The sequence below is a fragment of the Hydra vulgaris genome, chromosome 03 (assembly GCF_038396675.1).
Source record: "Hydra vulgaris chromosome 03, alternate assembly HydraT2T_AEP".
In the NCBI taxonomy this organism is placed as follows: domain Eukaryota; kingdom Metazoa; phylum Cnidaria; class Hydrozoa; order Anthoathecata; family Hydridae; genus Hydra; species Hydra vulgaris.
Window position 1 is genome coordinate 49,109,477 of NC_088922.1, and position 16,713 is coordinate 49,126,189.

Here is a 16,713-nt window from a genome sequence, read left to right on the forward strand (position 1 = left end):
AATTTTTAGATGATATCAAAATATCAAAATATTTAAAAAGATTTTTAATGTGAATAAAGTAATAATTATAAGCAATTATATGCAAAACGTTTATGGAAGATTGTCAAATAAATCATATATATATATATATATATATATATATATATATATATATATATATATATATATATATATATATATATATATATATATATATATATATATATATATATATATATATATATATATATATATATATATATATATATATATATATATATATATATATTAATAATATTAGTGTTACATTTCAAATTGCATTTAAAGTGACTTCTTCAAAGAAGTTCTTTATCAAAATAATAAGTGTAGTGATTTTTAAAAAACTACTCAAGCGAAACGTTTTGATAACTCGGCATAGGAGTAAGAGCGAACGAAAAACTAGTGTTCTGGTTTTTAACCGAAGTTTGCGCTTTTGTAAAGTCTAATTTGAAAGATAATAAACAAGTTTAAAATTATTACAATTAAGAATATTAAATTGTATACGTAAAATCCTAAAGAGTTTTATTACTTAAAATAGTGTAATAATAAATGGTTATGGTGCACTCAAATAATGACATCTAGCCGGATTCTTTATCTCTAAGGTAAGTAAAGACTTAACGTATAGATATTTTTAAAACACTGCATATATGTAACTATACAACATTTAACATATTTTTCTTTTTTTATCTTTTTCATGTTCCCCTCTATAGTTTAAAAAAAAAATTAATTTTTTTTGGAGTTATACTAATTAAAAAACTGTAGTCTTCGGTGGGTAGCCCATTTTTGCAGAGAATCGACTTTGTTATTTGTAAAAAAAGATTTTTTATAATTCTGGCTTACTTTTACTTTTAGGTCTCAAGTAACTCGGAGGTTACTAACCAACCTTAAACAAACCTTATTCATATTATATTTTTACAAGGAAAGCGCTATATTAAATATATAGTTTACATCTGCAACGGTTTTAATTATACTGCAAAGCACACATTTAAAAATTGCTGTTTTTTTGAATATAAAAGCAAATTAAGTTAAACAAAGCTTGATCTGAGAAATCCTAAACCCCTAGGCATTTGTTTTGAAAATTACTTACTAAATGTCTTTTAAACGTTTTCTAAACGCTCTTTAAGTTTTTAAGACTTTTAAACTAAAGATATTTATATGAAATTTAGAACGCTGTTTAACTCTTGTCAAAAAGTCCTATAGGGTCATACATGAATTTAAAACAAACAAAAATTTTTTGGACTTAAACCCCATTAAATTAAAATACAAAAGTTAAAAAGTGTTTATAGTTATCAAAGTTTTGTCTTTTTTTTTTTGCTTCAAAATTGTATAGGTCCTTTAGAACTTTTTAGCTAGGGAAGTTATTAGTAAAAAAGTTGCAGTTTGTTTTTAATCGTTTTATCTTAAAACTCAAAAATGAGGAGATAGAACAAGATAATTTTAACCTCGGATAATATCAAAATGCCGTTCCAAAAATAAAGTTTTCAAATGCAATTTTACTGTTATTTAAGCTAACATAGTATATTATTTTTTGTAGCTACGGTTATACGTAGTACAATATTTTTTTTAGCTTTTTAGCTTTAAACTTGAAACACAGAGTTATCTTTAAAACAAATTCAATTCTAATAATTTAATCTATAATATATATATATATATATATATATATATATATATATATATATATATATATATATATATATATATATATATATATATCCAAATGGTTTGAGTAGCACTAATTTAGTAATAGTTTAAATGTTTCATGATTCACAATTGACGTCATGAGGCCTATTCACAAATTGGACTTGATGATGTCAATTGTAATTTATAAAACATGTTGTCAATATATATATATATATATATATATATATATATATATATATATATATATATATATATATATATATATATATGTATATGAATATAAATATATATATAAATATATATATATATATATATATATATATATATATATATATATATATATATATATATATATATATATATATACTCACACACACATACATAGATAAAGAATATTTAAACGTAAACAATAGATTTTAGTTATATTAATTAAAAGTGTAAATAAAAATTTAACTAAAACTGCTTTATTTAGAATGGCAGCGTGCAATCTCTTAGTTGGATTATGTCTTTTTTTATTCTCACCAGTTTTAGGTAAGATATAAGTTATAAAGAAAAACTTAAAAAACACATAAATAATATTTAAAAATAGCTTAATTGATTCAGTAAATTAAATCGATTCTATAAAGTAATCAGGATTTTAACCAAAACGAAGGAATACAAAAGAATGCAAAAAAAAAAGTCGAATTATAATTTTATTCGTATGATATTTAGCGCAAGTCAATAGAAACAATAAATCTTACAAATATCATGTTATTGTCATACCTTATCGGTTCTGAAAATATTTTTTTAAATGTTGCATGCATATGAACGAAAATTTTTAAAACTAACATTCAAAATAATAAAAATTTCTTTGAATTTTTCAGCGGTTTCAGTAGAAAAAGGAAAACAAAATAACTTACAATTGTTAGACGAAATCAATAGGAGGCAAGCAATACCTTTGGCGGTTGTTCAAGTTAGCACTTTAAGAATTTTTCCTCATCAAAATAAGAAAGCAGACGATGAAAAAACAGCGACACCAATTAGCGATTTGGAAAAACGTCTTCAAAACTATAGCCCATTCATAAAGAAGCAGGCACAACAAGATATTAGGCTGAGAGAATTAGGTGGAAAGTTAAACATAACAGAATCATTGTATAACGGATCAATAGCTTTTGCGATTGACAACAACAAAACGACCGCTGTACACAACAACACAATACATCTTTTGCAAAGTGTTGTTTCATCGGAAAATAACAAAATAAAGACGGTCTCGTTAAGCCAAGTGTCTAATAAGACAATCGAAAAGAAAAATAAGACAATTACTATTCCGATAATGGTTTTGACGCCTGATCTCAGAAATACTTATACTCAGACAAATAAATTATATAACGATCAGCTGTCGCAAAATGGGTCAGTTGTTGTTTTATCTGAAATTAAAAATAATACAAAACACGTAGCAACTATTTTATCAAATGTTAAAAATACTACCAATAACGATTCAATGGTTTTGTCAGATATTAAAAATGATTCTACCAACGCCTATAAAAACTTATCTAATGCAGAAGTATTTAATGTTTTGGAGAACAAAGAGAATCTCCAAACCAAAGTAAAAACGTCGGATTTAATGCACAGTTTGCCGTCACAATTCACAAATATATACTACTTGAACAAACTTGACTTCAATAACTCGTCAAATAATAGTGAGAAGTTCCCATTTTTAAGTCAGTGTTGCTAGAATCTATTAAACTGGTTGAGAAAAGAAATTCTAATTTTTTTATTGATTAATAATATTTGTTGCTTGATACTAATACTGAAAACTTGAAATATTTTGATTAATTTAAATCTTTAGGTAAACAAGAGGTTAGAATTAAAGAAATAACAGAAGAACAAGGTGTATTAGTTGGTCCACTAGACACTTTGCCTAACTACCCAAATGGGAATGGTCCGCAAGATAAAAAACTTAAAGATCTTGGTACACCGGGTAAAATTGGATTAGGTAATAAGTTTTTACTTACCTCACAAAACATTTTAGTTATCACCATAAGTTTAATGTACAATATGTTTTTAATTTAAGGTAATAGTAATACAAAGAAAGAGAAAAAACTAAACAAAGAAGTTAAAGTTCGAAGAAAGAGACAATTATACAACTTTCGTGGACCAGGAATGCACATGCCTTGGGATTATGCAATTGATTCGGAGCAATTTGAAAACAATGGCAACATAAACGAGCAAAACAATGATTTTTTTGTTCCCACTAGTCCAAAAAAAAACATATTTTTGAAAAATTTATACGATTCAAGTACTAACGTTTTTAATAATTTAGCGCGGGATAGCGTTGCAAGAAACCAGTGGTTACCAAACAGTTACTTCTTTAATAGTGAAACTCCAAAACAAAATTATAATCAGCTTTTAGAACATGAGGCTACTTTGGTTGATAAACATACTTCACCTATTATAGGGTCTTTTTACAACACGGAAAATCTGATGCATCGTACCAACCAACCAAAATTTCACTCTCCTTTAATTGTTGACGAAGATGCCAGTGATGAAAATGAATTTCAAGGAAGTTTTCAAAAAACATATATACCCGATAGCAAGTTTAATTTAGGCCCAAGTACTTTTACAAATGATTTTAGTACAAATATTAATGACGGACCATACACAACTCTGGAAAACTACAATGTTAGACCAAACCCTCGAGATCAAATAATTGAAACTTTTTTGAACAACTATGATCAAGAAACAAAAAAAATGGCGGATTTTTATAAACAACAAGCTATAAAAAATAGTATTGACTTTAGCCGCATTAACCCAGAATCATTAACGGATCCTGAAGTGAGCTTAAACCAATACCGCTCAGATCAGTTTCAAGATTCATATTTTAACACAAAAGTATCTCATGAACGAGTTTACCCTGATGCAACATTCCAAGATCAGAGGCGAGATTTACTTCAGCGACGAACGGAAAAACCTTTTGAACTTGATATTCGCGCTAAACTCGCTCAACCAAGTTATTTCCCATCATATAACTTTCCTGCTCACTATTTATCTAATCCTAGTATTAATAAAAGAACAGAGTTTTTATCCAATCCGTATCCATACAAAAGAACAATTGAATCAATTCAACCGAGCCTACTATCTGATTTAAGACCAGAAAGTATACTTTCAAACAATTTTTTACCGGGAAATGTGCTCACTTCGCAACATGCAGTTACGTTGAATTTGGCTATTCCTACCAGCTACGAGGGAGATTTTTTTATAGGTGATAAACAACCTCGTAATGATATTACTAACCAACAAGGCGTCGTTATGTTAATGGTAAAAACTCCAGTGAAGGAAGATGACGAAAATGAAAGAGTGCTTATCGAACATAAAGGTTTATTTAATTACTTTTTAGTTGTTTCTTAGCACATGCAACAAAATTTTTTGTTTTAAGTACATTTTTTGTTTTTATAAAGTTTTTATTTGTATTATTTTTAAAACAAATTAAGGTGATAATTTGTTTTAAAAATATAACAGTAAGAAAAATTTATTATCTTTTTATTCTACATATACAATATGTTATTATATGGTGTTTAGATATATGGTATTTAGATATATGGTATTTAGATATATGGTATTTAGAAACATAAAATTCATAAGAATTAGCAAACATTAAAAGCAGTAATAACTATTGTAGTGTAGATGTTAATGTGTAAATGCAGGATGCCGAATTTCAGATTAATTAAAAGGAAAACATCGCCAACCATAGAAATATTGTTTTAAAATAAACCCACTTTGAAGACAATATATTAACTATTTTTTATTAGAAGTGTTATTACAATTATTCAGTATTCGAGTCGTTTATGCCACGCTTATGCCAAGATATATCAAAGCTATATGTAATTTCTTTAAATAATTCACTGATTTACACAACAATTTACTGATATGCAATAGTTTTTCAGCTGCACTTACATTCTAGATAAAAGTAGCACCATTGTGTTTTTTTTAGTTGATTAAAATCCATCATAAAGTTAAAATCCTGTATAACTTTTTTTTTGTTAAACAACTTCTTGAACGTGGCTAAATGAAGAATACTTAAACGAAAGGTATATCTGTAGTTTCGGTAGAATAAAAAAACGTTATATAACTGTTCGCATTACATACATTTTTATAACTGTTTAAAATCTTTTCCAACAAATCAACAAATCAACAATTCAACAAATCAAACCAACAAGAGGCAGTAAATGGATATAAACAAATCATTGCTATGAACAAATATTTGCATGAAATCATTTTTATACAAACTTTTACTCATAGTAAATATTAAAAATAAAAACAAATTTTTTTATAGCTAACTTTTTTTAATATTTAGTATCGTGTAACGTGTAACGTGTAACGTGTAAGATATACTTTGAATAAGATTTTTTTTACAAAATTTTACTTAAGCATAAATTTATTGTAACTGCGCGTATTTTTTCTTACATAAATTAGATTTTCTTAGGCAGGGGGCAACTACTATAAACAAGGCTACAAATTTTTTTTTTTATCTCCATCTTTTCACTCTATCATCCAAAACACTTGAAAAGCATAGCCGCATCAAGAAGAAACAAGTTATATTTCTACAGAAAATTGAATATAAATATAATTAATAAACTATTATTATTTAAAGTCAACCTTAGAAGACCAAATGGTTTAATCTTAAAGCAACACGGAAGCAGAGCCGCCGAGAGCCGTCACGCCGCCTGGGACAGCAACCGTGATTGGTGCCCTTATTTATCAAAATTTTCCTTTATTATAGATGAAGAACTTTTTTTTAACTACCTTCTTTTCATTTGACGCCCTTTCGATATCTGATGCCCGGGGCAAACTGTCCCTTTTGACCTCCCCTTTCGGCGGCCCTGCACGGAAGAGTATTTAATAAAGAAGCTTTTTTGCTGACTATTGGTCGAAGGGGGCATTAATATATCATTTTTTATATCGATTTCCTCATGTTCAAATTTTGTAGATTAATGCATTATAATGTTTTATTCTAGTTAAATTTTAGTTTTAAAGACTTATTTGAAATTTAATCACAAATTAAATTGAAATATTAAGTAATTGAAGTTAGCATGTGAATTAAAATTTATTAAAAAAGATTCAACAGGAAAATTTAAAATCCCATCGGTTTACCGATATTCTGTAGTATACAGAGCATAAGATGACAATTTTAGACACAAATAACTTGCCAATAGATAAATATTACGTTTCAAAGTTATCCTAGTATTATGAAAATAAAAAGTGGTAAAAAATACAAAAGTAATAAAACTTTTGTATCATCTTTTTTGTTCAAGTTTTTCAAGTTTTATTTACTTCATACGAGAATCGTCAAACTGATAGTTGCCACTACTGATATATACCCATTTATGTTAAAACGTCCAAAATACCTTTACTGCCATTATTAAAATAAATAACGTAGAATAAGTTTTTAACTCTTTCTTTTCATTTCAACTCTTAATAATATATGATGCTTTGTTTTATTCCAGTGCATGCAGCAGTTTTCAGAACCACGAGGATAAAAGTGGTGGCGTTCATCTTGATTTAAAATATTAGTAAAATGGAAAAGAATAACGTACATAGAAATCTTAATAGCAAATATTGGTAGTATTCCTTCTAATGGTCGTACTCTAGTAAATCTGAATAGAGTTTATAATTATATCTGCCGGTTTATTTTTACTAGACAATGGAGTTTTGGTACAATTATGCTATTCTATTAAACTTTTGGTAACTAAATCATCTGGTAACCATGCGCATGCGCAAAACATGTCTAATACATACAAGCTTTACTGGAGTTACTCTTTGTTCAACATAATTTTGTGTTTTTACAACATCAGAAAATCAACTTGTATCGCCACTTCCAAGGTACTCTTTATAAATCAAGTTTTGATCAAAATTAGAGAAATAAAATTTGTAAAAACCCGAAAAGTTTTGTTTGACAAATGTGTTTGCTTATGTTTTTTATTTATCTATCTACATTTTGCAGCCATAAAAATGCCGTGACCTGATTTTCACACCAAGATATTTGTTTTCTGTTATAACACAATGCAAAGAAAAATAACCACGTTGTTAATATGAGTAATATATTAACAGAGACTTTAATACAATTGATATTATTAACAGCATCAGTGTATTCGGCTACTTTTTATCCAAGTTGTTACAGCTTTTTAAATCGTAATTTTAATCTGCTTGTTTATAAAATGTATTTTACTAAACAATAAATCTGACATATTTTTATCCGCAACAGTTTCTCACAGCATACCCACAGCCAATTTTTAAAAGGCAAAATATAGCTCGAGAGTTTCTCTTCTTTGAATTGGTTCCTTGAATTCTTTATATTTCTTTTATTTCTGGAGAGGTATAAAAATGTTACATAAAAGTACGTTTTTGATTGCAACATTGCAGTAATAAATTATAATTATGTATTTATAATTAAAATAAATTTTTTTTATTCTGTGCACAAAAATAACAACAAAACAATAGTAAAGTAAAAAGTAAGCAATTAACAATGATTAACATAAATAAACAAGTTAGAACATTAAACAACAATAAACAATATCGAATCAAAATAAAACAAACTGATATATATTATGTATATTGTGTATAGTGCTTTTCTTTCATTGGGATAATTAATAATAATGTTAGAGAAACAATAGATGCATGAAAAAAGCTGAACAATATTTTATAACGCAGTAAAACAAGATAAAGTAAGGTAAAGAAATGTCATTTTGTACCCTTGACGAAGATAACTTTCTGTCACGGAAAAAAGAGGATTGAAAAGCATTTGAAATCTTACAAGATACTCTCTTAAGTATAGCAAAATTCTATATTCTTTATTTATTCCAAGAAAGTTTTTTTTATGAATTTCTTTTTTCATGTGTGTTTTCTATTCCAGATGAATAAAAAGTCAAAAACAAAAAACTTTTGTTTTTGATGTTTATTTTATGTGAGTTATGTGAGATATAATTAATAATATAATTAAATAAATTTTCTGTTTGTTTCGTGTGTTTGTGTGTGTATGTCTGTGTGTATGTGCGTATACACGAAAAAAAGATAAATTTATTTAACTATATTTTTACATTTATCTCACATAACTCACATAAAGTAAACATCAAACAGTTAATTAAAATAGTAGAGGAGTGAGGAGAGAACTTCAATTACGAGAAGTCACTAACCAGCTTTATCTATTGTAAACAATGAGATTTTCTTTCCCTCTCTTTACCAGGCATTGCGTCGTCTCCATGCGTGTAGTTTAAACCGCATTTTTGAAAAGCACCCTAATTTTAAAATAGGTAATAAAATATAAAACTAAAACAACTTTTTGAGGGTTGTAGTTGGACAAAAAAACTGATATCCCGTTTCTCCTATATCACGTGGGCGTAATTATACTGTGGAAACCTCCAGAATTCTTTGATGAAGATTGCGTGGTTTACAATTTTTATAATTTTTAACTAATGTTTTTCGTTAAGGTGATGTTAATTACTTGCTTTTCCCACTTCAGCTCATACCTGTCCCACATTACGAAAATGGCACGATTCCTCTAAAAACAAAAATATATGTACATTATGATAACCTGCAGTCAATTTTAGGGGATGGAACCAGTGCTCTATATGATGTTTTATTTTTTTAAATCTGTTTGGTGCAATGTATATTTATGTAAAAAAGATATTAGAATTATTTTAGAAATATTTTTCAATGTCTTACTCTCCCCTACAATATCAAGAGTTCATTACAACTACTTTATAAAATTTCACAAAACAAATTTGATTTTAAAGTATAGCTTAAAACTCTATTTAGTGCTAAGAATATAAAAAAAAAAAAAATACTTTGGCATAGACTTTAGGTGTTAAACAATGGTTCTTCAAATAAATGTGGATAAAATTTGAAAAATGAGTTCAAAAACAATTTTTGGATATTTTACGCAAAAACCTAGTAGTCTTCGACGTTAATGAAATCTAAAATTTAAAACATTTTTGTTTATGATAATGTTATGTTTATGTTTATAAAAATGTTTATGATTATGTTATGGTTATTTTTATACAGAGATTAACGCATAAATTGGACATGAAAAGACAGTGGAAAATTTTTTTTTTTTTGTTATTGTGCTTACATTGGGGAATGGGGACCAAAACATCAGGGCTTTTTGTTCCCAGGTTCTGATCGTTGCATTTCTATATTAATATAAAGTATAAACAATTTTTATTGATATGAACTTAAAATATTTTTTATAGTTTTTTCCAAATCTGAAAGTTACGAATCTTAAACACAAAAAAAAAGATGTTAACGTCCATGAATAATAGATTTTAAATATAATTTTTATAAACAGCTTTGATACTTATTTTATTAATTTCGTTATTTTACTTTCAATATAGAGCTAACTCACGATGGTATAACAAGACTGAGTAGCAATATTTCCAATGACGAAGGTTAGAATATTTTACATTTCTAAACACATTCTTTTTATTTCTGATTAAATTAAAGCATATGATTAGTGTTTCAAATATATTTTATATTTTTAATGTTTCATACTTTAAAATGGAAGTGTTATGTTTTTATTGTTATGTTTAATAATTCATATCTTATTTATATAATTTGAAAAAAAACTTAATTACGCACGATTGTTACCCAGCAAACATTGTTTTAGTGGATTTGCAGTGGACGTATTTAGGTATTTTTGAGCGGTTCATTGAAGTTTTGCTCATTGTTACTTAGTGGACAATTAGTGGCAGCCACTATAAATGGCCAGCCATAACTTTCCTCCATGTTATTAGTGGCTATCATCCATTAGGCGATGACAACCGCCTAAATTGGCTGTCATCGGCTAGCCACTTTAGGCGGCTGCCTAATGGTCCTAAACTAATGGTCCACTAAGCAACCGATAAGCAAAACTACAGTGGACCACTCAAAATGTTTTTATAGGTCCACTGAAATTCAACTGAAAAATGTTTGCTGGGTAGGCAAATTGCATTTTGGGAGCGAACTGACAAAGTGCAAACCTTTTAGCGTATCATAACCTTGTTTCTAGTTGATGATGTATAGTTTCCTAGTGTCAGTCAAAGTAATTGCGCTTAAAACGTATAAAATATTATTCAGTAAACTTATTTATAAATTAATAAAGTATTTTTAGTCTTTAATAGAGAGTGTTTTGGTTTTGAAAAAAAATTTGCATTTTATTGGTTTGCAGTTGAAAGCTCAAATTTTTACCAACAACCGTTTTATACCATACATTGCAAACTAATGAGGTTTAGCTTTTAAAAAAGTTTGCCGTAACACAAACCATAAAAAGAGACAATGCTAAAGTCAATTATTGTTAGTGTATCAAAAAGTATTGCATCATGACAGAAAATCTCATATGAATCGACTATAAAGACTAAAGCTAATCATTTTTTTTTTAATTTAAAGCTATTTTAATTTTAAATTTTACTATTTTTATTAATTTGACACAAAATCTAGTTTTAATGAAAAGTACCTCTATCATTAAAATTGCCTTCAATTACCAGCTGTCAATAATGCAGTTCATACTTTTTAAAAATGAAAGAAGTTTGCGTAACAGAATATTTTGAAACATTAACAATATTAGTGTTATTAACTGTGCTGATATGCTTGTATTTAAAGCAAACTTTGTACACTGGTAACAATTACAGAGACAGCAACTGCATGAGAAAACAATGACAACTGCAGAAGTTAGAGGTAAACTCTTTTCACTGGAAATAGTCTTCAAATTTTTCTAGATTTCAGTAAGATTTTAATCAGGCACGTAAGAGTTTTGTTTGACAGGTTGGAAAAGAACTTGTATGACTCTCATACTTTAGATCCTTTTAAATTTGTAAAATCTTCATATATTAGGTTCAAGTGCGATTTCAGAGTTGCTTTCATAAGGGAGAAATTTATTTTTAATTAAAATCTAGCATATCTTTAAATAGTAGTAACAGAAATACTTCAACAACAACCTCGTGGTTTTTAAAAAACCAATTCAAACATAGTTGACCTAGTATTAGTAGTTATCGAACTTAAAGAAAAAGAACTCTCATTTTTTTGTTTGTATCTTTGTTTTGGAATTAGAAGCTAAAGGCAGTTTAAGACAGGACCAAAAACACATGAGTAAAATAAAGATGCGCGTTTATATTGATTTGGAACTGACTGATTAGCTGGTTCAACAAAAAAGACCAGTTGAAATTTGCTATGTCGCCATACAAATTCGTTCATCAGTTCTCAGTCCAGAAAGGTCTAGTATAGATGTTACTTGATTGGAAATTTTTCGTTTAGTGTTATATTCGGTGAGATAAGGTTTTCCTAAGAGTTATTAGAAATTATTTTTGCAAATTGTATTTTTAATCAATAAAATAAACATGCATTTTTAATAATATACAAAAATGTTTGTGAATGCTATTATAGTTGATTCCATTCATCAACATTTTACATAAATATAGTATTGAACAAAATATTTACAATATTACTCTTTGTTGTTAATGCAAGTTTTATATGCTATTATAGTTGATTCCATTCATCAACATTTTACATAAATATAGTATTGAACAAAATATTTACAATATTACTCTTTGTTGTTAATGCAAGTTTTTTTACTTTTATCTATTTATTTATTTTTTACTTCATGTATTTTAACTACTGTTTTTTTTAATTTTATATATTTTAAATACTACATAATATTTTCAAGTGTTAACATTATAACACTTTTTCTATGAAAAAAAGATTAATTATAATTAGATATACATTATTACTATTTATATTGTCAAAAAAATTAAATGAAAATAAAAAAGCTTCAATTAAGTTTGTTTTATGCATCTGTTCGTATATTTGTTTAGTTGAAATAAAATAATATATATGAGACATAGATATAAAAACACAGAAACGAAGTAGTGTTGTTTTACAAAGATTTTTATATCTGATTTTTAAATTATTAGATATATTTTTAAGCAACTGCTGGTTTAAGGATTGAAGCTTCAGAAGCATGGTTTAATTAATTTCAGATTAACCAAGGGCTTTTATTTTGTTTATGTCTTGTTTTATGTAATTTCAATAAGGTTCACTTTGTTGCTGCAAATGATCAATCATTAAAAGAAAAATGCTAAAACTTGGTTTCAACAAAAATAATGTTAAACATTAAACATATAAATGTACACCAAACTATTCTGAAAAGAAATTATGTTCACGTTATGTTCTTCGTTCACGCAGAATATTCATTCATTTGTTCATGTAAAATACTCACAAAACAAGTTTTCTTAAAACAGTAAAGTGCAAAGTTCAACAGTAAAGTTTAAAAGTTCAACAGTAAAAACACTGGGTGTTTTTAGGGCTCTTTTGTGAGCATTTTTGTGAAATCTAAAATAGGCTTTAAATTTTCCGTTGATTGCTATATATTGTTCTTTAACAAACTTCTATTACAAGATTTGCTGATAGCTACACACTGTGACTCTATAGAAAGCCATTTAGTTACAAAACATTGATATTGAAACTTTAAAGCTGAAAAAATCTTAGGTTTATTGTTGCTAGTCGTCAAGTGAGAGAGTTTATGAACTTAAATCAAATGCAATTCTCGAAAATATTTGGCATAGACGTTTAGTTTTAACATTGCTTTTGATGATTGTATACAAGAAGAAATTCTAAAATACAAATATGATTATAATAGACCAGGTTTACAATAAATATGTGAAAATATCAATATAGAATAATTTAAATATATGTTTAATTAATATTTTATCAATATTTAATTAATATTTATTGTTTAATTAATGCTATTAGTCCTAGAAATGTAGAGTTTGTTTGCTCAAAAAATGTGTCATGTATGTAGATCCCTATTTCCAAAAATATATATAAACTCAAAGAAGAAACAAAAAAATCCATGTTTTACTGACAAAGTAGGTTATTTAGTTTGAAAAAAAAAAAATTAAAGATAGCAGAGTTTACCTTATAAATTCAAAAACCCTGGTAAAAATACTGAGTATGAGAAAATATGCGTAATGGTCACAAAAGAAGCTATCAAGGCACAAAAAAATTTTGTGATAAAAAAACATAAATAAATAAAAAAAGCAAAAATGACTTAAAAAGATACTCTGTAAATATGAATAAACAAAAAGAAATGTAAAACGATATATCAAAGTTTTAGAAATGGTAACGGTTTTGTTATAAATTATCAAATAGAAATTGTAGATTTGTTTACTTAACAATTTCAAAATATTTTTACAGTTAAAATAGCAAAACACCTTTACCTGTGATAGGAAATAAAAAAAATGGTGAAATAGGATTACCATTAAATGATAAGAGTTATCATTTAATGGTAAGTTATTATAAAAAATTAAAATAGTCAGCTAATCATTAAAAAGATTAGTTGAGTATTTTGATTTTTTGAGCAGATTAAAACAAGTTAATTTAAATGAACTGTGTAGAGTAAATGCAATACATCCAGCGATTTTAAAAAAGCAAAATAAAACATGTTAGTATCTGTGAAGCAGCACTAAACCTGGGTTGAAGTGTTTTTAAGAATATGAATACAGTCTTGCAGGGTAAAATTTTTTTTTTTGGAGAGAAATATCAAAATTTGTCAACTGCAGATGTTTTTTTGTTTGATAAATAATTTTCTCTGCTATTTCCAAAAATGTATAAACCTTTTTTGTATTGCTGACTGTTTTAAAGTTATATAGTTTTTAGCGCCAACCGGTAACTGAGCGCTTATACATCGTCAATACCTCACAAAACTTTTCAGGTTGTTAGTTAGGAAAAAAAATCACTTAAAGTTACTCTAAAAACAATATTTTTCTTTTTCGCGGCTAAAATTTTTTGGTAAAACGTATAATAAAAGTTTTGCATGCTTGCCATCAAATAAAAGTTGAAAAAAAGCTTGGTGTGTATTTGGTGATGTAGTTTGGGGATTTCTAGGAAATTGCAAAAACCCTAATTATAAACTTGTGACAAAACTTATGAAAAAATCAAAAACTGGGTTGTTGTAAATAAAGATTCATAAGATTCATATGTTGCACTCACACCTAGTTTTTTCTCTGAAAACATGGTTGATATCAGTGTCTGGCATGTTGAAAGATTTCATCAGGACATTGCAAAAATAAAAAATAGATATCCGATTGTCCGATGGGATACTGACTTGAAAAAAGTTTACATATGGTCTTAAGTGGGAAAAGATGAACGTATGCAGGAAAATTGTGATCACCATAACACTTCTCGAGGAAAGCATTTATAGTAAAGATTTGTAGTAAAGATTGTGACAGTAAATTTAAAAACATTTTTATTAATAATTTTATTATTTTTTTTTGTTTTGTTTTCACTAACATCATGATTAAAGGGCTTAAACCATAAGCAGGTTAAAATATACCGGTAATACCAAACAAGGATCTAGTATTTGTTTTGTATTTAAGTTAAGTAACTTCTAAGTAAGTTTACTATTTTTTGTATGCTCACAGTTATGTCATATAATGATGTTTTACTAAAAAGTGCACTGATTACCGATTAGGAACAAAAATATTCTAAAAAGCCGCATAGATGGTGGGAAATTGGTTTTTCAAAATACTAATTTTTGTATCTTGGAATAGATGAAAATTTATTCAAGCATTTAATACTTCATTAAATATTTCTTTCCCCTCCCACACACTCACACACACACACACACACACACACACACACACACACACACACACACACACACACACACACACACACACACACACACACACACACACACACGCACACACACACACCCACCACTTAGCTTATAATCTTTACAATATGGTATAATGCTTAAAATAAAAATCTCTCGCTAACATTATATGTTATTAACTTTTAGTATTTAGTTTTTTGGCTTCATTGGGGGGTTTTTTCAATTTTTTTTATTGGTGAAAACTTAAAAATGAACTTCTTTGACGTTTTAAAGAGATTATAAACTGTATACTGTTATAACCTTTAAACGACCTAAAATTTTTTTTGATAAAGTTTCAACTGTACTCATAAATTTTGATTTTATTTAAGGAGGCAATTATTTGTTTTGAATAAACTGGCCTAAACCCAAAAAAAGAAAAAAAAAGCTTGTCCCACAAGGGTTCCATGTGGGTTCCTCAAGGAACCCACATAAAACCCATGTGAGAAAAGCGTTTTTTTTTTCACGGAGAATGGGGGCATTCTGAGTGAAAAAAATAGGTGAGCAACGCTCACGTTTAGGGTATTTTTTTCTTCATGTCTTAATCAGCGTAATTTTTATGTACATACAAATTTGTAAATTCAAAACCAAAAAATCCCGAAACTTATGTTATTAAGGCTTTTAGGCTAAAGAAGTTTTAACTATTTTTAGGCGACTTTTCAATAAATTTAAAAAAAGCAGCTGATTTTGTGTTAACAAACGCCGTATCACAAGGCAATATTACAGTTAAGCAAAGAGATGCGATTGAGAGAAAGTTAAACATTATCCTAGAAAAACGTTACAAAAATAAAACTAGAGGTACTGATAGATAATTTGGTTAAAAAAATTTAAACAATAATAATATTTAATTATCTTAACTAAGCATAAAGTTTATTAATCATGTTTACTTAGTTGAAATGAGTGCAATGACTCGTGAAAACATTCCGCGAATATGTGAAGACACTATTTCGGATTGCGCACAACTTAAAATTGGTGGTGTATGTCCATTTATGACAACATTTATGAAAGGAACCTGTACTAAAACCTGCAGTGATTGTTCTCCTAGTCAAGGTTTACTTTATGAAACTGTTAGAGGATTTATTACACATCCAAATTATATCAATGAATATCGTACTTTCAGAGGAACTCAACGATCACTTATAGAAACTGTTTCCCAACGAAAGTTCACCATAAAAACATTAAAAAGTGAGTTTCACTTTTTATTCAACTTTGTCAATCTTTTAATTCAATTTGATTCGATACTAAACGATGTACGGCAGGTAGGCTGTTTATTGTTTTAAACAAAAGATGCCATAAATCTCTTAATTAAGTCTGTTAATTGTTTTAAACAAGTTTACTTTTTGTTCTTAATATTTTCACGTAAAATAACAGACTATTAAAAAGTATATTTAATTAATATA

General features: G+C 27.3%; 1 protein-coding gene across 2 annotated transcripts in view; it reads left to right on the top strand.

Annotated features, from left to right (window-relative positions):
• Positions 1-393: 393 nt before the first annotated feature.
• The window catches only part of LOC100201907 (uncharacterized), a 28,302-nt gene continuing 11,982 nt past the window's right edge, over positions 394-16,713 (top strand). The window contains exons 1-8 of one of the 2 annotated variants that reach the window (XM_065793519.1): positions 394-620; positions 2,132-2,190; positions 2,523-3,338; positions 3,488-3,634; positions 3,713-5,014; positions 10,026-10,079; positions 15,965-16,111; positions 16,205-16,498. In XM_065793519.1, the coding sequence (XP_065649591.1) occupies positions 2,133-2,190; positions 2,523-3,338; positions 3,488-3,634; positions 3,713-5,014; positions 10,026-10,079; positions 15,965-16,111; positions 16,205-16,498 (2,818 nt within the window). In that variant the 5' untranslated portion in view covers positions 394-620; position 2,132. The remainder of the gene's footprint in view (positions 621-2,131; positions 2,191-2,522; positions 3,339-3,487; positions 3,635-3,712; positions 5,015-10,025; positions 10,080-15,964; positions 16,112-16,204; positions 16,499-16,713) is intronic. The other variant, XM_065793520.1, reaches the window with a different exon arrangement.